The sequence below is a fragment of the Dipodomys merriami genome, unplaced genomic scaffold, assembly GCF_024711535.1.
Source record: "Dipodomys merriami isolate MVZ:Mamm:240054 unplaced genomic scaffold, mDipMer1.0.p SCAF_2, whole genome shotgun sequence".
Classification (NCBI taxonomy): domain Eukaryota; kingdom Metazoa; phylum Chordata; class Mammalia; order Rodentia; family Heteromyidae; genus Dipodomys; species Dipodomys merriami.
Genome location: NW_027203381.1, coordinates 31,369,837 through 31,395,293, shown reverse-complemented (window position 1 = coordinate 31,395,293; position 25,457 = coordinate 31,369,837). Strand labels below are relative to the sequence as shown.

The window sequence follows — 25,457 nt, the reverse complement described above, 5'->3', positions numbered from 1 at the left end:
CAAGCATATCTCTATATGTTTATATTATAAAATTCTCATATGCATATTTTAAAATTTCTGTATTAATAGGGTCACATTCATTTAGATATTTTCTTTGATATATTTCTAAGGGAGTTTAGATTTTTGTTTTGTGTTTTTCTTCTGACTTTTTTTTTTGTCAGTCATGGGGTCTGAACTCTGGGCCTGGGCACTGTCCCTGAGCTCTTCAGCTCAAGGCTAGTGCTCTACCACTTGAACCACAGTGCCACTTCCGCCTTTTTCTGATTATGTGGTGCTGAGGAATCGAACCCAGGGCTTCATGCATGCAAGACAAAACTCTACCAGTGAGCCACCTTCCCAACCCTTCTGACTTTCATTCATGTGCACAATTCCCTTACAGATACAGGAAACTGAGTTATTCCTATTGGTGTGTGTGTGGTGTGTGGTATAGTATGTGATGTGATGTGTGTGTGTGTGTGTGTGTGTGTGTGTGTGTGTGTGTGTGTAATGATTTGGGTATGTTACACTTGTGCTTTTAGACCTCAGAACATTAGCTTTTCTTTAATCACTGCACTATTTTCTTCCCCAAAACATTTGGCTCCTGTTATCTACCTTCTGGATGAACCACAGGACTTGGACAGCCAGAATCCACAGAAAATTTATTACTATTAAGTTCAAACCCATGGACTCATCTCTCCCATTCTTTGGTTTTCATATTTATGCTAGAATCTTAAGACACACACATGTTTATATATATATATATATATATATATATATATATATATATATATATATATATTTTCCAAACTTGCAGTCCTAGGTGTTTGACTTTCTGAAGCCATTCCCACTTATGGTTAAACATTTCAACTTTTTTTTTTCTTAATTGTATTTTATTTTATTTGAGAACATACTGTACAGAGGGGCTACAATTACATGGGCAGGATAATGCATACATTTCTTACCAAGCATTGCAGCCTCCTCCTTTGTTTACCCTTCACTTCCCTTCCCCGCCTCCCCCCTCCCCCCACCCAATTTTACCCCCCTCCCCCCACCCAATTATACCCCCCTCCCCCCCCCCACACCGACATTGTAAAGCTGGTTTTGACATGACATTTTGTACTTCTCATTGTTGCAACAGGTCCACCTGAATCCTTAAACGACTTGTTTGTCCCCATCTCCTCCACAAAACATTTCAACTTTTATAGGTTTCCTCTTTCTAGCCGTTATATTGTTCCTATCTAGAAACTGTTTTCCAAACTGTATAAAACACTACAGATGTGCCCAACATAATAAAAAGTGAAATGAGTTTTATCTTTTCAGAAAAGAAAATACTCCTGTTCTTCAGTCTATCATCATATTACTATTTAGATTAGTGCCAAGTCTTCTTTCCATAAGAACAAATGAGATATTAAATATCACATGATCATACAAATTAAAAAGAAAAAGATAGAGAAAAGAAAATGATGATAACACTTCATACAATCTCAGTAAAACATGGGAAATACTACAGGATTCACGAATTCTGCCATGAATTTAAGAACAACCTTTGGTTGCAAATTAGTACTAGTTCACGTCTGGTTTATACTAAAATTGTAGTATAGTTATTAAAATTGTGTTCAAATGAAATTGTTCCATATTTTATTTCATGTAAATAGCCTCAAAATAAATCTACGAAGTCTAGTTATCATTGATTTTATTGATTTCTGCTTGATAATGTAATTCAAGTTTACTTATATGATCCACCTCATTTTCTGCCAAGTGTAGATCCACAATTTTGGCCTTTTTTTGTGGTCCTGAACAAAAATTGCTCCAGGGATGAAGCAAAGATTCCTTTTCTCTGTTCAATAATGATTTATACTTGCTTTTACTCAATATCTGTGATATATAGTTACTCTTTCAAAAATTTCAGCAAACAATTTCACTCAATAATAACTGAATACCTTATGGCATAATCTGAATACTCCTTTTAAATGGCTCTCTAATATTGACACTAGAGGGAATCTCGAGGCCCAGTTATATGAAAATGGAGAAAAATAGCATCTGGTCTGTTCAGCCTTCTTGAATAAAAGTATACTAATTGGCAACTGTGGACTCACTCTATAAACATATTAATTCTCTGTACATGTTTTCTTTTGAAAAACTGGATATTATTATTATGGGTGAAAATAAGGTATACATGGGATACTATCAATTCCCGTAGCTACCTTGCCTGTTAATCTCCCATAACAACTGGAAGAGCACTCATATCTGAAAGCATGGAAAAATATTTTTAAGAAGGTGGACATAGGAAACATCTAGGAAACATTAGTAGCTGCAAAAATGTGGTTGCGTGGCCTGTGCAGGGAATAGCAGAAGGCAAAGAAAGGCAAGAGTTAACTTAGCTGGCAGAGGCAGACTTTGGAGAGTAGATGATTGAACTGAATGAAGTGTTCTTTAACAGGTCAGGGGAGAAAGAGGATTATAGAAAGGAGGAGCAGAGGAGAGGAGGAAGGAATGAAAACATAAACTTTCATGATGAATGGGAATTTTGGAGACTCTTAAACACTGAACTTAGACAACATAGAGAAAAAATTGGGGAAAGTGGCAGGAGCTAGAACATATATATAATGTGTTGAAGGTTTTAGACTTGGTTTCCCCACACAGAGGATTGCAGGTTTGCATGGTTTTGTTGCATGAAGCTAAAAATGGTAATTTTTTTAAGCAGTATTGAGGATTAAACCCTTCAACCCAGGGATTTTTTGCATGCTATGGAATTGTTCTGTCACTTTACCCATGTCCACAGCCATTTTGTTTATATATTGTTTATGAGATAGAACCTCACTATCTTTTTATCCTGACTGGTTCCAACCGGATTCTTATTCTGTTGTCTCTTGAGTAGCTGTGATTACAGATATGAACCACTATGCTTAGCTATTTTTACATTTTTACTAAAGACTAATACTGAAGCATTCTGGATTGTGTATTCACTCTAGATATAAAGCCTCTAATTTATCTCCTTGGGCTCCCCTAAATATAATTCAAGCTTGCTATTGCCTTTTTAGGTGCTGAGTTACCCCACCAGCCCTAACCTGTCTCTTCATTGAACATTCATGGTAGATTATAGTTATAAAGATTACAAATCAAATTTGTTAAAGAATTTCCACTAAAACTTAGTATAAAGATTATTGCAAATTATGTTAAATAACTCACCTCATAGATATTCAAATACTATTTTCAGTATTTGAAAAATACACTCGAATTCACAGCAAGAATTTATTATTTATACGATTTTAAAAACATAATATAAGTATAATATAATTTGGGCAATGATAAGGATTTGTAAAATATACTAATGAACATGTACAAAGGTTTTGAATATTCAAAGGGAATCACAGATCACAGCCACTCATATAATTTTAATTTATTATGTGTTAATATTCTTTTGAGGGAAAACAAGATCCTCCTAACTTAAACTAATACAATTACAGTTTGTTCTTGAGTTTATAATAAATTTTTATTAAATGCTCACCACGTGTTAAGTATGTGGACTTCCCTTTAATTTTCAAAATGTCCCTTTAATTTTCTTCCAGTTTTTAACTTACAATCGACTCTCAGTAGAGCCTATACCTAAAGGATGCATAGACACACAGATATACACATACATACATATATACACAACACACACAGATTTCCACATATATACACAGACACACAGATCCATGCACACACTTTTCTAGAATAGTGGAAATAGATAATAGTATAATTGAAAATAGAAATAGACTGGCACCTGGGCAATTTTGTTTTACTTGTACTAAAAGCCCCATGATGTGTATGCATGTGTGTGTGTGTGTGTGTGTGTGTGTGTGTGTGTGTTTGCGCGCGCACGTGCCCACATGATTAAAATCTTTTTTAAAAAGAGGAGATTTGGTTTGGGGATCAATATTCATTACTCATGTTGAGAGTGAAAAGAAACATTGAGGTTTCAAAGAACATGTGCTATTTTTTAATAGAAAAAATAATATGTGCTTTCCTTTGGGACATCATGCTTAGCGAAACATCTTGTAATATTTGAAATGGCAAAACACTAGCTTTAAACAATTTGAAATACTATCCTATAATTAGTCTTCATTGTCCTTAAATCCTATCCTATTATTAGTCTTTACTAGTTAACAGTGAGCTCTTCCAGAGGTTTATGATAAAGACAATTGAGCATTTGATGTTGGTATAATTTGTGGAGGGGAAAGGAAAAACAAATCGTTTAAATAAGGATACAAGTGGACCCATTGCAACAATGAGATGTACAAATCATTATGTCAAAAAAAAAACACGAACTTTACAACTTTAGCAGGGGTGGAGGATGGGAAGGGATGGGAAGGGGAAACAAAGGAGGAAGCAACAATGCTTGATAAGAAATGTACTCATTACCTTGCCCATGTAATTGTCACCCCATCTGTACGGTATTTTCACAATAAAAAAAAGACAATTGATCTACTAAGTGTTTGTACACAAAAACACAAAAATATTGCATCTAGAACCACAATTGCATTGGAACCCCCAGAGGCTTGCTTTTCCCGTAGAGTCATCTCTGAACCTGCTGGAGAGGCCAAGGCTCTTGCAAAACAGAAGGGAAAAAGAGAGTGGATAAAATAATAACATCCTGAAAACAGATTTTGCACAAAAGTGTCACGTGGTAACTGTTGTCACCATCTACTAAACAGCTGAAAGGCATCTGCAAAGTCTGAAGACTTGAAAAAATAAAAATAAAAGAATGCATTTATATCAAATGTATTTACAAAAATCCATTCTGAGTTTCGTGAGAAATAAATCTGATTTCTCTCCTCCTGACCAAAATATTCATAATATGTGTTCTGGCTTACTGAATTCATCCTTCGTGCAATCCCAGTTTATTAAAGAGGGGAGAAATTTATAAAACTCTGATGGAATAGGGTTTGAGTGCTTCATCACACTACCCATCATTTGCTTTTCAGTCAAGATCAGAACACTTTTGTCTACTTTCGCGCAGTCACCTACCTGCACAGCTAATATTTTCTGAATACTCTCCAGAGATTCTTTCTGGAGATGGGCCAGCCTCATCTGGCTGTAGAGGACCATCAGTTTGAAATACTTCTGCCACTCCTTTTGTAGATTTCTCTGCAGCTGACAGAACTGGAGGCGAGAGGGAGGGGAAAAACACAAGTCAGAGTAGGAGAGGAAATTAATGGCAGTGTTCAAGAAGAATGATGGAGGGAAATACAGAAAGCAGTCAATGGCCCATTCTGCACTGTATGGACCTGACAGGAATTTCACAGTCTCTTGATTTTTCAGACCACTCATGTGCATTCATCAGAAACCAGTCACATCTGGCCGCCAGGATGGGGGGTTAATTTTCTCTAAATGCCTCAGCAGTTTCGTTCTAGCTGAGGCAAAGTCTGTGACTGCCAAGCTGATGGCTAAAATATTTCTACTTCACCCAGTTTAACTCAAAACCGATAGCCTCAGGACATATTGAACCTTTCTTGGAAAAAATAATCTTTTGAAGCTTTTTTGAATGGCACATCAGGTCAAGCCAAAGTTTAAAAATGCAACTTTAAGACTTTGATAGACACCGTGACATTGGTAGCTTCTTTTCTTTTTTCTTTTTCTTTTTCCTCCCCTCCCCACCCCCCTTCACAAAGCTCACCATTGCTTGGCAATGTGTGCATCAGAGCATGACAGGACTAAAGAGAATTAACTTAGCCATCAAATACAGAGGAAGAACAATAACAGGGAAGAAATTTCCAGCTTAGAACTCCCTATTAATCTACCTCCCCCTGACCGTGTGACATAGAAACATCTCACTGCTTTCAAGTACAGAAAATGCAGAGCTTAGAAGTGGTGTGCTTAATACAGGGATCTACATAGAGAAAGAAAGAAGTCTCCATATGGGGACCTGCTATGTTATGTGGAAGTTTAATAGGAAAACCAAACACTGGCAATTTTACCAAGACAATGCGCATTTGATTTGAAACAGTTAGCAGACCCACACTCCATTCGATTATTACAGTGATATAAGTTTTCAGAAGCATAACTTTAATAAAATTAGCAGCGAAGACAATTTTTTTAAAAAAAGGTTCTAATAATTACATATAACATATTCTGTCACCGAGAAACTCTTGGTTTTGACAGGATGTATATAGCTGTTTAGTATATTTTTCAGAATGGAAAATTCCATGTAAAGCATCTATTCATAGTAGGGTTCAAAGATGTTAGGAAAAAACAATGGCTTTTTTGTTAGATGTTTAGTTGTGGGTTACATATATGGGGTACTTTGTGAAACTTCAATAGATGGTCCATGCATGGATTTGAGAAATCTTTTATAGATATATTTCAATAAAACAGTTTACCTAATAAATAACCTTTTCTAAATTTGATGCTACCTGTGAATTGTTTATCATTATCATCCTCATTATGCATTGTAATAACCAGTAAGTATATATTTATGTTCAATTTACAGAAAAACAAAGCCTCTATTCTTGGTTAATTAGTTAATTTAGGACAAAAATACACATGGAAACATTAGATAGGTATTTCCACTTATTAAATACTGAACTATATTACCCAGAATATATTTATAGTATTTCAGAACATTTAATATAGTAAGTTAAACATTAGCATTGTTTTGGAAGAGAAATTCTGTCAAGGTTTTTTTTCTCTAAAATTGTATAATATAAACCAAGTCAGTCAGAGGAGGAAGCATGCTAAATCTTGAGACACTTGTTAAAACACCTGTAATTTAGCTAGGCATGCTCACAAACACATGAAGGGTCATATTAAAGCTGAACTTACTCTGCCAATAGAGGAGAAAGGTGTGAGGATGAGGGTTATGTATAAACATATATTGCAAGAGTTATGCATATGATAACATTTGTAGAACTAGCAAAAAAAAGAAAAATAATACCTCATATTTTAACTGGATTACTGCATAAAACAGACTTAAAAATGAAACTGGAATGACAAACACTAAAAGAAGGCCAGTGGCTAATTCTGAGGGACTAGGGGGTAATATTAGTCCCTCTCCCCCCACCAAAAAAGACGTAAGGGGGTGAATGTTTCTACACTGGTTTAAACAAGGGAAACAAATGTATCAGGTGCCCAGCTTAAAAGCTGACAGAGATGCAAGGAATGTATTGTGTGCTTCTTTACTTAGAATTTACATATACCCCAGCCTATTGCATGTTTGCGATACTAAAAAAAAAATCAAAAATAAATTTCAGTTAACCTGACATATCTACAAAAAGGAATTATTCACATTGTGTGGCTTGAGACTTATTAATTTCAGAGAATTGATTATTATCTGTTTGTTTAGAGAATATCCCATTACATCTGACCATCTGCTAACATATAAACATGGCCTTTTGTTTGCAGAATAAGATCTGTATTATGTTTCCACTAAATGTGATCTTACCTACAAAAAATGCCCAAAATATTTAATGAGTTTATATTAATAAAGATAGAATTATTATTCCAAGCTGCTCCATAAATTGTCTAATTTTTAAATATTTATCTCCATTTCATTGGCACAACAGTAGCACGTTGATAACTGACTTCACAGGAAACAGGAGACTCACATAGATATTTTCATGAGGATTTGAATTCATTACTTTCAAAAGGCAACAATGGAGTTTAGATATCGGAAATATTTATGTAAAAAAGTATTTACTTTGTAAGCTTATATATCCATTGTATGTTACTATGGTGAAATACTAATAAACTAATATGCTTTTCTTTAAAAAATTCTTAAATAGTCTCTGCAATACAGCACATAAATCTCATTGCAAACGTATTTTAGATAAAATTAAATCATTTTTAGAGACATATGGTGCCAAAAATTAACTCCCCAAAGCATATAATTTAACTGGCTTTTGCAATTTAAGAACCCCAGAAAAGAGAAAGGGAACATTTCAAGGAAATGAGAAGTGTCCTTATAATGAATTTCAGCTTAGAAGAATCAGACATAACAACAGTCTTTTTAATTAAAATACAAATACCATATGTACAGTTATCTGAAAAATGAACCATAAATTGTTTTGCCAGAAAACAAAGACCAGTCAATACAGAAAAAAACACAGAAGTCCCTAGAACTGAAAGCTCATAGTAACTGACCAGACAGATACTTATGGTCAGCACTTAATGTTAATAATGAGAATAAGGTCAGGAGTTGACTACCTAAGGTGGTGTTCTAACTTTTGGATGAAAAACATATATATAACAACTGGATGTTTGCTGAAAATAACACAGAATTTAGTCTGGAAACAACATAAGAATTCTAGAGCTACAAAATGGAGACAGGACATAGAATTAATACAAAAGACAACTCTCACGAGTACAATGCCTAAGACGTGAGGAACAATTTCTAACTCCTGAGTTGAAAATCAGGAGAGCACCCAGGATCTGGGAGCACTGAAAACAACTGTGTGGCATTACAAAAGTCTATTACATTTGTCTATGCACACCAAAATATACACCCCCAATCGTGAGCCTTAACGTGTAATAGTTCATCCACTGTAACAAACATACATCTATGATGTGTGATGCAGATAATTTAGCAGGCTGTGAATGTATAGGTAGGCAAAGGATAGCGTGAAAATGTGTCTTCTCAATTTTGCTGTGACGGCAAAATCTGCTGTTAAAAAATAAAGAAAAAAATGAAGTCTACAACACAAAAATATCATTCCTCTAGCACAGGGGTGGGAATGGAAGTGTCCAGGTGGTGGTGATAATTTATGACAATTGTTAGAGCTCATAGAGTTTCTGCCACATGAAAATTAGAAAGTTCATCTGATGAAGCCTCTAGGAAGCCTGGGAAATTGGTAGGTGAGCAGCCTGTAGCTTAAGAGAGGAAGGAAGTACCATGGATAATGTTTCCTTTAGAAGAAAACTAGGGCGTTTCAGGTAATGCAGTTCTAATTCTAGCTACAAAGACAAACAAAAGGTTCACCTGTAGAAGCAGCTGTAAGAGTTAATGTATTTAACAAAGAGAAAAAAATAATGCGATCTCTGGCAGATTTTCATTTGTACTTCAAGTAATCCAATTAAAATCATATTTAAGGATTTGACAACATATGATCAAAGCCGCTTGGGAGAAAGCTTTTATTTTCCTATAAGAATAATTTTAGATAGGAGTTAGATAGATGTAAAGATACATAGATAGATGATAGAAAGTAGAAAGGCACACTTTCACTCATTCATTTGTACTAGAATATTAAAGTTTTAATTATAATTTGATTATAATTTTAACCTGCTTGTTATAAGGTTTTACATTCTGAAGTGTACTGTCTTCTTTAATCTCTGACAGAAAAATAAAACTGATAAGCAAAGATGTGCATGCAATTTTGATTCAACTGAGTGATATGCAGTGCAGCTCACAAGGCAAATAGCATAAGCCTTTATCAGTTCTTTTTTTTTTTTTTTAATAAACCAAACAATGGCAATTACAAACTACTCTACAGACTTTCTGCCAAGGAGAAATGACAGATACACAAAATCCAGTTAATACTGATCTTTTTATAGTACTCAGTTACCAAGTTACATATGCACGATATACAAATCTCACAAGTAATGAGATATTTCCTTATTACTGTCTGTTCCACAGACTGGTGTTAAAGATCACATAGCTCATTTCTGGAAATCTCCTTTGTCAGCTGCTTAGGTATACTTAAAACAAAATAAAACCCACATGCATTCCTAAATCTGGAGCTAATATCTATGGAAATTAATAAGGAGCTATAATTTAAACTATATAAAAATAATAACTTGTAAAACTCCATATCTGAACCTCCGTTAATATTTTTAAAAAGCCCTGATAGCATCACAAAAAGAAAACTGATCTTCAACAGATACCATGAAGTCTTATACAGGATAGCTAACGATCAAGTTTATCCTTTCATATAATCTCACAAACATACTAATTTTGCATACTTTATAAAATACCATGACATCAAACATAGAGGTAATTAACCTTTTTTATTTGTTCAATAGTATTAACAAGCTACACAAGCCACAGCTTTCTTGGTTTCTTTGAAATACCTGGTTTCAGAATAAGGTAACTGCATTTTGATGGCTATTTGATCAAAACAGGTGAAATAAATGTGTTTACTTTTATTTTTTAATTCCATGTTCAAATTTAGTCAATAGTAAGTGTGCATACTTAATTCTATGTATTATTCTTGTGATTTTTTACAAAAATTAATTATGTAATATTTTCATGATTTAAAAATATATTTTAAAATTTATCCTTACAAAAAGCTAATGTTGTTAAAATGAACAACTGTCTGAAAAACTAGTCGAAAATGGAGTTAAGCGAAACTTAGACATGGAATGTTGCACTGCAATACTAATTACTCAGGAAACCAATCTGAGGATTGTAGTTAAAAGCCTTTGAGTTGATTATTTTCAATTAACCACCAAATACATAGATAGAGTTCAAGTGGTAGAGCACCGGCCTAAGTTCAAGGCCTAGTATTGGCACACAAAAACATATACACAAACACACCAATTCTGAAAATGGCTACCCTACTTACAGCAATCTATTGATTCAATACAATGCTCATCAAAATTTCAATGTCATTCTTTACAAAAATAGAAAAAATAATCCAAAAATTCAGATGAAAAATACAGATGACCCCAAATACATGAATTAATTTAAAAAAAAACCGATGTTGGAACCATCACAATATCTGACTTGAAATTATACTACAAAGACACTGTCATTAAAACAGCAAGAAGACAGGATGAATGATAGAATGGAATTGTAGGTCCAGGAATAAATTCCACACAGCTATAACCATCTAATTTTTTTTTTTTTTGGTCAGGTGTGGGGCCTGAACTCTGGGCCTGAGTGCTGTCCCTCAGCTCTTCAGCTCAAGGCCAGCACTCTACCACTTGAGCCACAGCACCACTTCTGGCTTTTTTTTTTTTTTTTTTTTTGCTTATGTGGTGGTGAGGAATTGAACTAGGCCTCATGCATGCAAGGCAAGCATTCTACCATTGAGTCACCTTCCCAGCCCCAACCATCTGATTTTTGACAATTGAGCCAGAATTATGTTTGAGAACATATTTTGGTAAATTGTGTTTGGATGAACTGGATTCCTATCCATGGAAGGTTGAAAGTAGATCCCTATTACTATGAACAAATATTATTTCACAATAGATTCCAAGATCTAAATGTAAGACCATAAAATTTGAAACAAGGACATAGGAAAACACTTGAAGATAAAGACCAAAGCAACTACTTTCTAAATAGGATTTCAATTTCCAGAATATATGAGTCAAAACTGACAAATGGGACTGCATCAAGTTAAAAAGCTTCTGCTCATCAAAGGAAATGATTTCCAGAATCAAGATGACCTCCCAAAATGAGAGAAAAATCTTTCCAAGCTGTTCAATGAACAAAGGGTTAATGTCTAGATAGATAGATAGATAGATAGATAGATAGATAGATAGATAGATAGATAGATAGGTAGGTAGATAGGTAGATAGATAGATAGAGAATTAATTGCTAAAGGACAATCTAGAATAAATGGTCAAATGAATTGGGAAGATAGCTCTCAAAAGAAGTGCTAATGGTTAATAGATAAACAAAAAATGTTCAATGTTCTTAGCCATAAAGGAAATGCAAATCCAAAGGACATTGAGATTGCATTTCACCCCTGTCAAATATCCATCATCAAGAAAACAAACAATTGCTGTCACTAGACACAGTGAAAGTGCTTTAATTTAATGTAGTAAAAATCCTCATTCAAATGGTCTCATTGAATTACTGGATTTGAAGTAATTAACAAAAGAAAACTACAAGGGTGGAGTAGAGCCCAAGACCCATAGGTAAAGCCTGAATGGAAAATTACCACTAGTCGGCTAGCGCAAGGAGGATGAATGTTCTCGACAGCCCTCCAACTACACCTAGAATGCAGCCCAGGATGTCTATGTTTTTATTTTCCCCTGGTACTCTGGGAGAAAGTGGTGTTCATTCTCTCTGGTGGAGCACAGTTTTACTTGAGGCAGAATTGATCTACAAAGGCTTGAGGATGAACAAATACTCCTGGCAGAAACAATCTGCACAGAAACAAAGAAAACTATGTGCCACCCTCAAGGCCTCTAAGAGCCTGTTACAACAGAAAATGAAACGATGACACAGAAAATGTTCAAGAGAAAAAAGTAATTGTAATCACATTTGTATTGTACAGAATGGTAGAATGAAATCTTCACACATCGGTCTGCATTTTCTCACAGGCCCAGGGAAAATACTGGTTCTGAAGAGTATTTTAGAGAAGCTGAGACTGAGAGTTCATTGAAGGTATATGGGTGAGAAAGGATGTAAATAAGAAAGAAGGAAAATGGTTCAGAATGGAAACTCTAAATTACAGAAGGTTTGACGAACAACAGCAAATATAAAAAAAATTAAGCAGTGCATAATACTAATGTATAATATTAGTAAAGACAGTACTAACAATAGAAATCTTAAAATTATGATATTTAATTCAGGGATCTAATGATGTAAAGTAAAATGCTTTATAACAGTAATGCATATAGATGGAAGGCCTATGTTCTGAAATATAATATTCAAACTCAAACTGTGTTACTTAAAATATTCACCTACATAAAATATTAGGCATATTTTAAGTTAAATGGACATATTTATATTTATAGTGCAATAATCAACATAAGATTCTAAATGAATTGTTAGCATTTGGGCTTGAAACTAAAAAAGAAAAATAGAATAGACCAAAAAATGCCAATTAAAAAGGCAGGTAAGAACTGGGCACTGGGGGCTCATGCCTGTAATCCTAGCTACTCAGAAGGCTAAGATCTGAGGATCATGGTTCAAAGCAAGCCTGAGCAGGAAAGTCTGCGAGACTCTTATCTCCAACAAACCACATAGAAAACCAGAAGTGGCCCTTATGGCGTAAGAGTAGAGTGGTTGCCTTGAGCTGAAGAGCTGAGGGACAGAGCCCAGGCCAAGAGTACAAGCCCCATGACCGACCAAAAAAAAAAAAAGGCAGGTAAGGAAAAATAATCAACAGAAAAAATAGAACAATTAAAAATTAAGAGTTAGGTAAAAGATGCATAATTGATTGCAATAATCATATGAAGGTTATAGCAATTAATTAAAATAGAATATTTGGTTTAGAAAATTATGACCATGTATACTTTATAAGGAAACCATTTTTTCATAAGAACATGACTTTTTACAACTAACAATTAAAAATAAGATGCTAGGGAAAACTATTACAGCACAATCTTGAGTATATTTGACAAAAGAAACTAAGACATACAGCATTCCTACATATCAATACCTATCTATATCTATATCTATATCTATGTTTATCTGTCTATATAAAGGTAAAATACAGTCCAACTTATCAGAAACATATTAAGAACTTGTTTGAAACTAAAAATAGAGAAAGAACATCGTAAGAATAGAAATCAACAAATGTATTGACAAACAAAGATTTGAATACAGCCATCAAAATTTTGGTGATCAAAAGCAAATACTCTAGGCACTAAGGGTTCAGTCCTATAATCCCAGCTACTTAGAAGGCTGAGATCTGAGTATCACAGTTTGAAGCCAGCCAGAGAAGAAACATCCATGAGATTCTTGTCTCTATTTAGCCATCAAAAAGCCATAGTAAAGCTGTGGCTCAAGTGGTTGAGTGCTAGCCTTGAGCAAAAAAGCTCAGGGACAGTGCCTAGACCCTGAGTTCAAGCCCCCAAACCTGCACGCGTGTGCGCACACACACACACACACACACACACACACACACACCACACACACACACACACACACACACACACAGGTTAAAATAATGACAAAAATTAACAGATCTAGCAATCATGTGCACATCTTCAAAATTATGAATTTTGTGGTCACAATAAGAGTAAATAAAACATATCACTTATACACAAATTATAACATAAAACATAACATTTTATGGGATCACTGAAAAAGTATATTCAAAAAGATCACCGAAAAAGTATATTCAAAAAGAACTGGCATGATATAAACCATATTCTTGACAATATTAAAAGCAAATCCAAAACAATGAAAATTACATGTCTGACCTTTGAAATTTATGATTAAAATTCTAAATAATATGAAGCAAAAGATACTGACAGATTTTAAAAATACTTAACACTGAATGATAATTTCATGAATGTCAAACCAGCTGAGAGTTGGGGAATTGTAACTTGAGATATTTGCACTGGAGAGAGGAAAGAAGTTACTGAGCTTTCATCCAGATTTTACAAAGAGATAAGAGTAGAACTCTTAAAAAAAAAAAAGTAAGAAATTTGACAAATCTTAAAGCAAATATACAACAAAGGGAATTTATACAGATAAAGTAGATTCCCGGGAAAAATCAATAATCTACACAAGCTTCTACTAGGATTACACAATAACATTGGAAGAAAGTAAATGATACTATTTGAACACAAAAAAGAAACTGGCAAACACACTAGTGATTGCAATCATTATGACAGTGCTCTAAGCAATCATAGACGGTACATTTCAGATGCAGTGAAATGACAAAGTCTTAATAAATAGCACAATAAAACTGACCAAAGACCTTGTCTTTTATATTTATAGTTAAAATTGTCATCATGTGGGAGACTCCAGTTTTGAAGCTTTATATGTGTCAATCATGGGACATATTTCTACATGATAGAAGGCAATCTGATTAATTGATATCTATTTTATGTATCAGTGTCCTTGAAGAGTTTTGGGTTAATTACTTGACATTTAAAAAGAACTGTTTACTTCAGGGAGTAAATCTAATGACAAACTTTAGGTATTATATTTGTGATAAATAATACAGGAATAATGAGAATGTCTAAGTCTTCTCAAATTGTACTTCAACAGTGGCCCCCCATGTTGTAAGTTAGAATGGGAATACATAGTTATAGTATTTGGAATGAATGAATGTGTAAGAGTTGAACAAGTTCTATTAGGCTTTCTGTCATATTAGCATAAGTACTGTAACAACTTGCCAAATGGAACAATTGTGACTTTTTTCTTCAACTTTTAGTAAATGAGCATGGTGAGGATCTAGTCACTCCTTTGTTCTGCTGACAGCTTGCTCTGCTCATTACATGCTATGTGGGATTATCAAATCAATAAGATTTGCCTGTGTCTGAAAGATATTATAAAATGGTATAAACTTTCTGATTTTTTTGAAATACAAGTTTCAAGTCAAATTTAATGTTAGATTATATTTAAAAACAGGAAGCTGACATTCATAGCCATTCCTCAAAAGTAGCTCAATACTAACAAGTTACATTGAAACAAAGCCAAAAATTAAAAAATAAAATGGAAGAAAAAAGAAGCCACAAGTTAATATTTGAGAGAACATTGAATCTTTAGAGTATATTGAAAAAGGAGAATAGACATTTTGAAAGGATTAAGTGACTTTTGAGGAATAAACAAGTGAAAATTGAGAAGGACCAAGATATTACCTTTCCTTGATATATATATTTATATGTATGTGTATATATTTATATGTATATGTATATGTATTAGGTAAATATAATATAATATTATATGTTATATAATATATAGTATAATATAGCATATGTATAACATACTATATACCACATACTATATATTATGTAATATAGTATACACATTACATAATGTACAATAGCTATATAATATTGGTATATAATATAGAATATCATAATATATTTATAATTATTATATAACACACTCTAATCATTATATATAATATATAACAATTATATTTATAATTACTATATAAAAGCTATATTATAGATGTATATTATATATTATAAAATATATCACATTATAATGTATTTATAATTCTCATATAAAATATATTATTCTAGAATTACATGTTATAATTCTTATAGGTCATATATTTTAATACATAAATTGTATTATATAATACATAATATAATATATATTATATACATATGTAATATAAATATATATGTAATTTTGTTTTCAGGAAAAAAAAGCAGCCTGTCCATTGATGTGATGTTCTATCATGAGAAGATGAGGACTATTTCAAGTGTGTTGTAGTTGCTTGGATGTTTGCTTTCTGTGCTAGACCATTAGGTCCTACAGGGTAGGGTCAATGTGATACTTGTATGTATTCTTTGCATGTCATTCAGAGCCATGTGCATCCAAAGTCCTTAACAAATATTATTAGAATGACTTAATTAATACATATAAGTCCTTTAATGAGTGTCAAGAAACTGGGTTCTTTTCACTTCAGTTACAACAAATTGTACATTGTAAAATTTTATTGGCCATTATGCCTGTTGAACCAATACCACAGGTTAATTTTGTACAACATAGTCTTGTATTGCAACAGAGATCAGTACCCTATGGAAAAGCCTTCAGAGGGGTCTCCCTGCCCTAGGCAGAAAGAAGGTACTTCCTCCTCCATGTTCCCATAGTAGGCTGACATAATCTCTACTAAATCGTGTGTCACACTATGTACATCATTATTAACATGCCAGTTTTCACATTAGATTCAGGGCATATTGAGCTAAAGATTTGTTTGTTCCCAATTTCACTGTGCTTGTTTGCCAACATAATAGGGGCTGGGTGGCTTTTGTTGAATGAAAAAAAAATGAGAAAGCATATTATGACAGGGAAGACATTGCCCTCTCCTAGTTCCCTAAAAATCCACATCTTTCCCCCTGGAACCCATCCTTATAATGTTTATGCTCCAAAAAGAACTTCAAAGATGAGAATAGGTGGGAGCTATTGAGATGGGGAATGGTTCTGCTCAATCCCAAAGAGCCTGATGGAAACACAGGGTCCTGATGGCAGGGAGTTGGGGGGGTTAAAGGCAGATACTTCTGTGTGAAGACAGAAACAGGGCCAGGAAGGATGTGATGGCACTATTCTAACATCACTGTGAGAATGGGGACCTAAACCAAAGAATGAGGAAAGGAAACACTGCCTCAAAAAGAACCAGCATTGCCTACACTTTAGCTTTATCCCAACCAATGTATAAGATCATTGGGGTCTGGAGTCTAAAACCATAGGTAAATGTTCTGCTGTTTTAAGACATTGAGCTGCCATTATTTTTATATATTTTTTATTGTAAAGATACTGTGCAGAGGGGTTACAGTTACATGAATAAGGTAATGAGTACATTTCCTATCCAGCATTGTTACCTCCTCATTGTTTTTCCCCTGACATCCTTTCCCTCTCCACCTCCTCAACTCCATTCCCCCCCACCCCAAAGTTGTACAGTGAGTTTTCAACATAGTTTCTTGAACATCTCATTATTACAATGGATCAACCTGTTTTAGCACTAGGAATGATGTGTAATTCAAACTAAGAACTTTGCAAAAGACGTGGCATGGAAGTTGTTAGAGAGTAAAACTTCCCACCTAATTCCAAAAGACACGGTTTTTTTTTTAATGTTTTTTCTGGTGCCACAGCTTGAACTCAGTAACTTGCATTTGTTCTGTTGTCTTGTTATGGATGGTACTCTTACCACTTTGAGATCTGTTTCCGGTTGGCCTTTTGCTGTTATGTGGGAGATGGATTCTCAAAGATTTTTTTTTTTTTTTTTTTTTGCCATGGCTAGCTTGAACTAAAATCCTCTGTCTCAGCTTCCTGAGTAGCTAAGTTATGTAGATGTGACCCACTGGCACTGAACTGAATGGCCATCTTTAAAATTACAATTTACTAAACACCTATCACTTAAATAAAAATCTATATTAAGGAAGCATATAACACTGGATGAGATATGATCCTGTGAATTTGAGAAAGAATAGACTCCACAAGGCCAGACAGATAAAACACATATATAGACACATAACTATATGACCAATATCAGAAAATAGTATCTGATCCTAGGGCTTGAACTCATGGCCTGGCTGCTGTCCTTGAGCTTCTGTGCTCAAAGTTGGCACTCTGCCACTTGAACCACAGAGCTTCATGCCAACATATTAGCAGTAAGCAGCAAATAAGAGAATCATAGGGCTTATCTGCTCAGACTTGTCTTCAATAGTGATTTAAGATCTCTACCTCCTGTGTAGCTAGGTTTATAGATATGAGCCACCAGTGCCCAGCTCAGTTTATTTTGGGTCTTGCCTTATTGAACTGATTTAAAAAAGGTCGTGACAATTACGGAGAGAAACACAAGATAATGTAGTGAGGAATATCAAGGCATTAGCAAGCTTAAACAATAAACGGTTCTTTACATTTTTATCATCTGGATAAAGAACTTTGAACTCTTTTCTAAGCCCCTTCTCTGGACAAGTGGTATAGGAATTTAGCCTTATATTATAGAATTCAAGTTCCCCTCTGTCTTGGAAGTGAAAATATCTTATTTTCAAAAATAATGCATCTGCAGTTTCACATAATGAAATTCAGAGGGAAAAGCGAAGGTGACATACAATACTTCATTTGTATAAAATTGAGCAGAAAAACTTCCAAGACTAAAATTAACCTAGAATAACCACTAAGTTCATTGCTCTGATCAATAGAATTTACAGGTTAGTAAATGGGTAAATAGGTTTTGTCTCATGTGCCAATTTTAATTAACAAATGACGTCCATCTGAAGCAATGTGTTTATAAGGGTTGTGGAAGATTAAGTTGTCCTAAGCAAAAGAGAATTCAGTGATTTTCATCCTGGTTAGGCCATAGGTTTGAAAGGCAGAAGAATAGTAAGAATGAACCTTGGGTTTTAGTGATAGACTATCATGTGGTATTCCCAAGTTGATCTAATCACAGTTTCATATCAATAGGTAGATCTTCCTTGTTTTGTGGCTTTCTTGAAAACAATAATTTTGTTAGCTATATCTATGATAGCAGCTAAGTTATGTCAAAGACCTCACATTACTGTGCTGGTCTCTCAACAGTGTAAAGGGGATCATATACATACAGTTCCTGGGAATAGTGTTTCATTATATCACATGTGGTGCCACATTTCAAACAAGTGAAATTGCTTGTCAGTGGAAAGAGGAGCTTAGAGTTCATAGTTAAACAGCTCTGCAAATAAGATTCTGGGTTTAATTGTATAGCCATTTCATTTTTTCTTGTGGGTTTTCTCCTTTAGTAGAAAAGCAATTGTTATTTAAGTATATAGAGTGGCTGTTCAGTTCACATACACAGAATGTGATTTTTCAGGGTAAGTTAAAGGTATGATTTTATATTAAATATATAAACTTTTCTTTTTTCTCTTTTTGTGAAAACATGCTCTGTTATATCAAATGGCAGCATGGAAGGTGAATCCCAAGCTGATTCATCCCAGATTAAATTATAGGAGACTATAACAGAGGCCTAGAGAAGGATCAGATGTATAAGATAAAGAGTTGCTTGCTATAGTACTTTATAGAAATAGCTAAGCTTCCTCTGTTTCCAAGTTAGAAATATTAGTTGAATTAAAAATACTTTTGGCCAGGATAGGAGCTGGTGGTTCTAGTCAGTAATACTAGCTACTCAGGAGGTTGAGATCTGAGAAGAGGGTGGGGAGGAGAGAGGGGGGGGGGGAGAGTGCAGGCACTCATGCTGGAGCTCTTGGAGGGAGGGAGAGGGAAAGGGAGGGGAGGGTGAGGGATTAATTTGGGCTAGGCATCAGTGGATCATGCTTTTAAACTCTAAGTGTTTGGGAATCCAAAAGGATTCCCATGGTTAAAGGCCTACTTGGGCAGAAAGTTAGTGACCCTATCTCAAAAACTGAGTAAAACAAAATAATAAAACCAGCAACAAAATTAAAAGGCAAAAGGCGATGCTAAAAATGTATGTTTCAACTGATAGAGCACCAGGCGTAACAAGAATAAGGGAAGAACAACAACACAGCATCAGAAACAGAACATTATAAGACCTGAACTAACAGTGACAAAAAAACAAAAACAACAGCAACAAAAAATTCCCCAATAGCCTTATGAAATCCATGATAATTAATTTATACAATTTTGACACATAATTTTCCCACTTAAATTCTTTCAACACACTGATGAATGATATTATCATTATTTCTATATTACATACAAAGAAGCAAGTGCAGAGATATTAAATAATCTTAAGAGGGATTAATATGCAAGGACTAATGTAAATTAAGAATGAGAACAGATCAATGATTTTGAGAAAACTGGAAATTTGACAACTATAAATTAAATCTCAGCCTATAGCAAGCATCAAATAATATTCTGTTTTATGGAAAAATGCTTAATATATAATATTGTATGAGTAAAGGAGTGAAGTGGGATATAAAACTACAAGTATTATATGATTTCAAAGTGGTATTTTCTAAGCATAAAACAATCTGATAAATCAAAAAATATATATTTGAATGAAAGCAAAGTTTAAAATGATGTATAAAAGAGCAAGATTTGGATCTAGAAAATATGCAAAGCAAAACAGTAGAAAATGTATAATAAAGAGATTAAACGAATCAGTAAGGAAAGCAAATAAATATTTTTAAGAGAAGATGATGAGTCAAGGCAGGCACATACAATTCAAGAAGGATGAAAAGCAATGTGAAATAGAAATAAAGTTAAAAAATGCCCAATTCTGTGTGCATCAAAGAAATATAAAATGGCAATGGGAATTGCAGAGTTTACCTTGCTCCTATTCTACCAAAAAATAATTGAAGTATACTATGAAACTTCTATCTTTCATTTCAAATTTAAGTTCGCATGCTGAGAATCATGCAAAATGTTGTCCTGTGATCAAGTATGCTTGGTACTATTTTCTTTTTCTTTTTTTTAAAATAAGTTTTTTATTTTTGAAAATACTGTACAGAAGGGTTACAATTAGGTGAGGAAAGTCATGAGTACATTTCTTATCAAGCAATTGTTGCCTCCTCCTTTGTTTTTCCCCTACCACCCCTTCTCTCCCATCTCCACAACTACCTCCCCCCCACACCCCACCTAAATTGTAAATTTCATTTTTTCGACATAGCATCTTGTACATCTCATTGTTGCAACATAGCTAGCAAGATCAATAGAAAGCTCACGGATTGGGAGTAGATCTTCATTAGCCATACAACGGACAAGGGTCTCATATCTAAAATATACCTAGAATTCAAAAAAATTAAATCCTTGCCCATGTAATTATAACCCCTCTGTACAGTATTTTCACAATGAAAAAAATTAAATTCCCCAACAACAAATTCTCAAAGAAACAACTGCTCAATAAATAAGTGGGCTAAAGACTTAAAGAAAAACTTCTCTGAAGAGGAAAGAAGGATGGTCAATAGACACATGAAGAAATGTTCAACCTCTCTAGTCATAGAAGAAATGCAAATCAAAACAACATTGAGATACCACCTCACCCCAGTTAGAATGGCTATAATCAAGAACTCTAATAACAACAGATGGTACTATTTTCTTTGTGGCGGGCGGGTAGAGTGAGGCAGAAAAGGCAGCTAGCATAGTTTATGTCAATTTGGCTAGGCCAGAGTGCTCAGATATTTGCTTAGATACTAATCTAGACATTTTTTGGAAAAAATATGTTTTCTTGGATAACAGTAACAGCTAAATCATCAGAATCTATGTAAAGTCAATTTACCTCCATGACATGGGTGAGCCTCATACAAACCCTTCTCTCAACGCTTCAAGAGAAAAAGGCTGATGTGTTCTACTTATCTCCCATAAGAAAGAGCAAGTTCTGGCAGCAGGCTGCTTTGAGTTCAAACTACAACTCTTCCTTGGGCCTCCAGAATGCTGGCAAACTCTGCAAGTCATCTTTTGACAGTTCTGATACTTTTATAGTTAATTACCTGCTGCTTTTGCTCATGGGCTAGTGCCATACCTCCAATCCCCTCAATTTCTTAAAATTAAATCTTGCCAGGCACGGTGTTACATACCTGTAATCCCAGCTACATGGGAGCAGAAGATGGAGAAGATAGAGGTTTGAGGTTAATCTCAGCAAAAATGAACAGTAAAATAACTGAAACAAAAAAGAGTTGGGGCATGGCTCCAACTAAAGCACCTGTCTTTTAAGTGTGAGTCCCCAAGTTCAAAACCCCAGTAACTACCATAAATAAGTACATGAATGAATGAATGAATGAATGAATAAACCTCTATCTGCTCTTTTTTTTTATTGTATTGGCTATGCTTTTCTGAAGAATCATAATCCAGGAGGGGATCTAAGAAAAGTAAATTTAGTTGTATCAAATATTAACAATTTTGATGTAAAAACTTGACGAGGGAGGGAAATATTCTGTTATTTATTCATTCAAAATAACTGACAAGCCAGGAGTTGGTGGCTCCTGCCTGTAATCTAGGCTACTACTCAGGAAGCTGAGATCTGAGAATCGAGGTTCAAAGCTATCCCAGGCAGGAGTGTCTGTGAAACTATTATCTCCAATTAATTACCAAAAAGCTAGAAACATAAATGCACAGCTTTATCTTTTTTGTGTGTGCCAGTCTGGGGAATTGAACTCAGACCCAGATACTGTTCCCGAGTTTTTGTGCTGAAGGGTAGTATTCTACCACTATGCCATGGCTCCATTTCTAGGTTTTTTGGTAGTTAGCACCCAGAGTTCAAGTCCTAGGACTGTCACCAAATAAATAAATAAATAAATAAATAAATAAATAAATAAATAAATAAATAAATAAATAAATGCTGTATTTGCTACAGTTCTAGTGTTTTGTATCAAAGAGAGAATGATGATATTTCATGATATAATTCCTGCCAATGGTGACAATATGAATTAACTACAAATAGAAGGCTAGTACTTAATGTAAACGTGCCAGATTTTCAATTGATGATAGTACCTGTCACTTAAATTTAGATGGGAGAACTAATAATTAGATCAATAATCTACATTTTTCAAGTTATGTTTTAAAAATAATCACATTTCTCTTTCACTGCGAGATTTACAGCCTAATTGCCAGTTATATTTAAAGGCCTGTGAGATTCAACTGGTTGAATATATTTAACATCACATTTGTGGATTGCGTAACCTTTGGGATAAAACTGTTGTTCAGATTTTATAATAGGCAAAGACAGCTTAACTTATTTAAGATTGGATTTTGCTTGGTTTGATTTTGCACCTCCGAATGTTTATTAAGAGGTACTGTTTTAAGAGGCAAATGTTCCTAATGCTTCATTGCTCTGTGTAAGCTAATTTACCTCCAAGGTCACAATCCACTGGAGAGGAATGTAAAAATAAATATCTAATAAGTGTTGTTCGGTGGCAATAATGACAATTTCTAATTCTCAATGTGATGATTTCTTCTGAAGTTATCCTTAAAGTGACTAAGATTTTTATAGTGTTTATTAGATATGCAATAGCACTCATTATTGTTCATATTTAGCAAATGTTTTTAATAAGTTAAGTGTTTTTAATACAGATGCATCATGTCAACATATGCTCTTCATACCACCATGACAGTCAACTTCTAAAATAATTTCCATTGAATCCAACTCTTGTAGAATCCTACCCCCTCCTCACAAGAGTGGGCAGAAACTGATCTATTTCTAGCCTGGGCAATGCAGCAAGGAATATAGTATGTCACTCTGTGATTATGTTAGGTGTTATGATTGTACAAGACATTGAACAAGAAAGAGTGAGTCTCTTTCAGAACTTGAAGAAGTAAGCATCCTACTACTAGAGGCCTAGTGAGAAGGGTCATGGCGTAGTAAGGAGTGTAGCTCCTGCATGATAGCCAGCAAGAAACACTGAATTCAATACATGGACTTTGAAGATGACCCTGAGCTCTAGACAGGATATAATCTGGCTAGCAACTAGATTTCAGTCTTGTGAGATGGTGAGTAGAAAATTGTATTAAACTGAGCTTGTACTTCTGACCTATGGAAATCATGTGCTAATGTAGGTTACGTTACTACAGGTGCAGTAATTTGTCATACAGCAATAGCTAGCCAACATACAAGGCTACCTACTGAAAACCATTCCTGCATGGGAAAGGCATACCATACAGAATACTGAGTGTTTCACACCCCCAGAACTTATAAAGGAATTTTTGTTATCATCTACACAAAAATGAGGCTTTGACTATCATATCTCTACACAGAAAGCCAAATCTATAATAATAACTGTTTTGTGGGTGGTCCTATAATCAAGACTTCATAACATATAAATAAATAAAATGTAAGTTTATGTTTACTTCTTACAGTTCTTGGGCCAGCAGTTACTTCTCTGACTAAATGAAAACCTGATTCAAATTTTCTTTAATGTGTAAGAGCTTATAAACAGAAATTTTAAGTGAAGGCTCATATTCATCTTGTCTAATAGCTATGACTTAATCTCATAGAAATAAGAAGCCCTCATCCAGTGGTAGCTTAAGTTATATTGCTGGCAAGATGGGAAGTGGAGGTAAGTGTTAGGCCAAGGGAAGAGAGGTTCTAAGACTGAATCTTGGTATACATAAAATTATAAGATCATTGGTGACTACTACATTCCTTTATTCACTGTTAAGCTGAGTTGGTTGGCTTAAAAATAACTTGGCTTTGGTGAGGGCTGATTGTTTTCACTGGTAACTATTTCCATGGATCTTTCACCTCTCCCTAACATGTATTCAAAGGAAACATGACAAAGACATCCAATATGATTCAACAGAATCCGTAACAATCACTGTTTATATGATAACATGGGAAGAAGTCGTTAACGGTTAACACTGAAGGGAATATTGAGACTGCTACAACTTTCTCTCGGCTTCCAGGCTTCCAGGAAGCAAATGGATTTCTTCCTCTACATGCTTCAAATAAGCAAACATCAACACAGGTCCAAAGCAATAAGGCCCAGTAATTATGGTCTGTCATAGAGACAGGAAACTGACCAATGCCTTGGGTAATTAAAGGTCTTTAAACCCACACTTTGGCATTCCTTTTAGAAAGAGTAACTCTATAACAAATTATAAATATTTAATGGTAATATACACCATATCAAGTTACTTATGGGTTTGATAGTGATCATTTTTATCAGATTTTCAATTGTTTACCTTATGTGGGTTATTGTTGCCAAAAGTAGCAATGCCATCGGTATATTGTACCAAACTCATCTGTGCATTTCTATTTCATTTTCTCACTGAAACTTGACTCTCTCCCATGGCATTACTTTCTTGATAGCTCTCACATGAGCTGGTGTTTTTATTATTATTATTATTATTATTATTTACTGTATCCTTCATAACAGCAGGTGCTGATGTCCTATCTAGCTTCATCATGTTTTCTAATGTCTCACGCTTTATAAGACCACATGATTTTGAAAATAATTTCATCATATCACTTGCTATCTCACTAATATTACCATCATGTGTTCTCCTAGGCCATACTTGCTCATTGTTTGGTGACTTCAGTTCTTTGTCTGCTTTCTCTTTCATCAATATTACTCTATTCTTGTTCGTGGTGTATTTAAAATTAGATATTTCTTCTAATTTCCTTGATTCTCCATTTCTTGATCTCTTAAGATTATTCTTCAATTTGTTTAATTTTCTTTCTTTTCTGGTGCTGATAACCTTATAGTATCTAAAACCAATATTCACTATCTTAATTTCAAACATCTCCATA

At 34.3% G+C, this 25,457-nt stretch overlaps 1 protein-coding gene across 3 annotated transcripts in view; it reads right to left on the bottom strand.

The window, feature by feature from the left end:
* The window catches only part of Ccdc178 (coiled-coil domain containing 178), a 306,788-nt gene that overhangs the window by 25,051 nt on the left and 256,280 nt on the right, over positions 1-25,457 (bottom strand). For all 3 annotated transcript variants that reach the window (XM_070029364.1, XM_070029363.1, XM_070029365.1), the window contains one exon: positions 4,990-5,124. In XM_070029364.1, the coding sequence (XP_069885465.1) occupies positions 4,990-5,124 (135 nt within the window). The remainder of the gene's footprint in view (positions 1-4,989; positions 5,125-25,457) is intronic.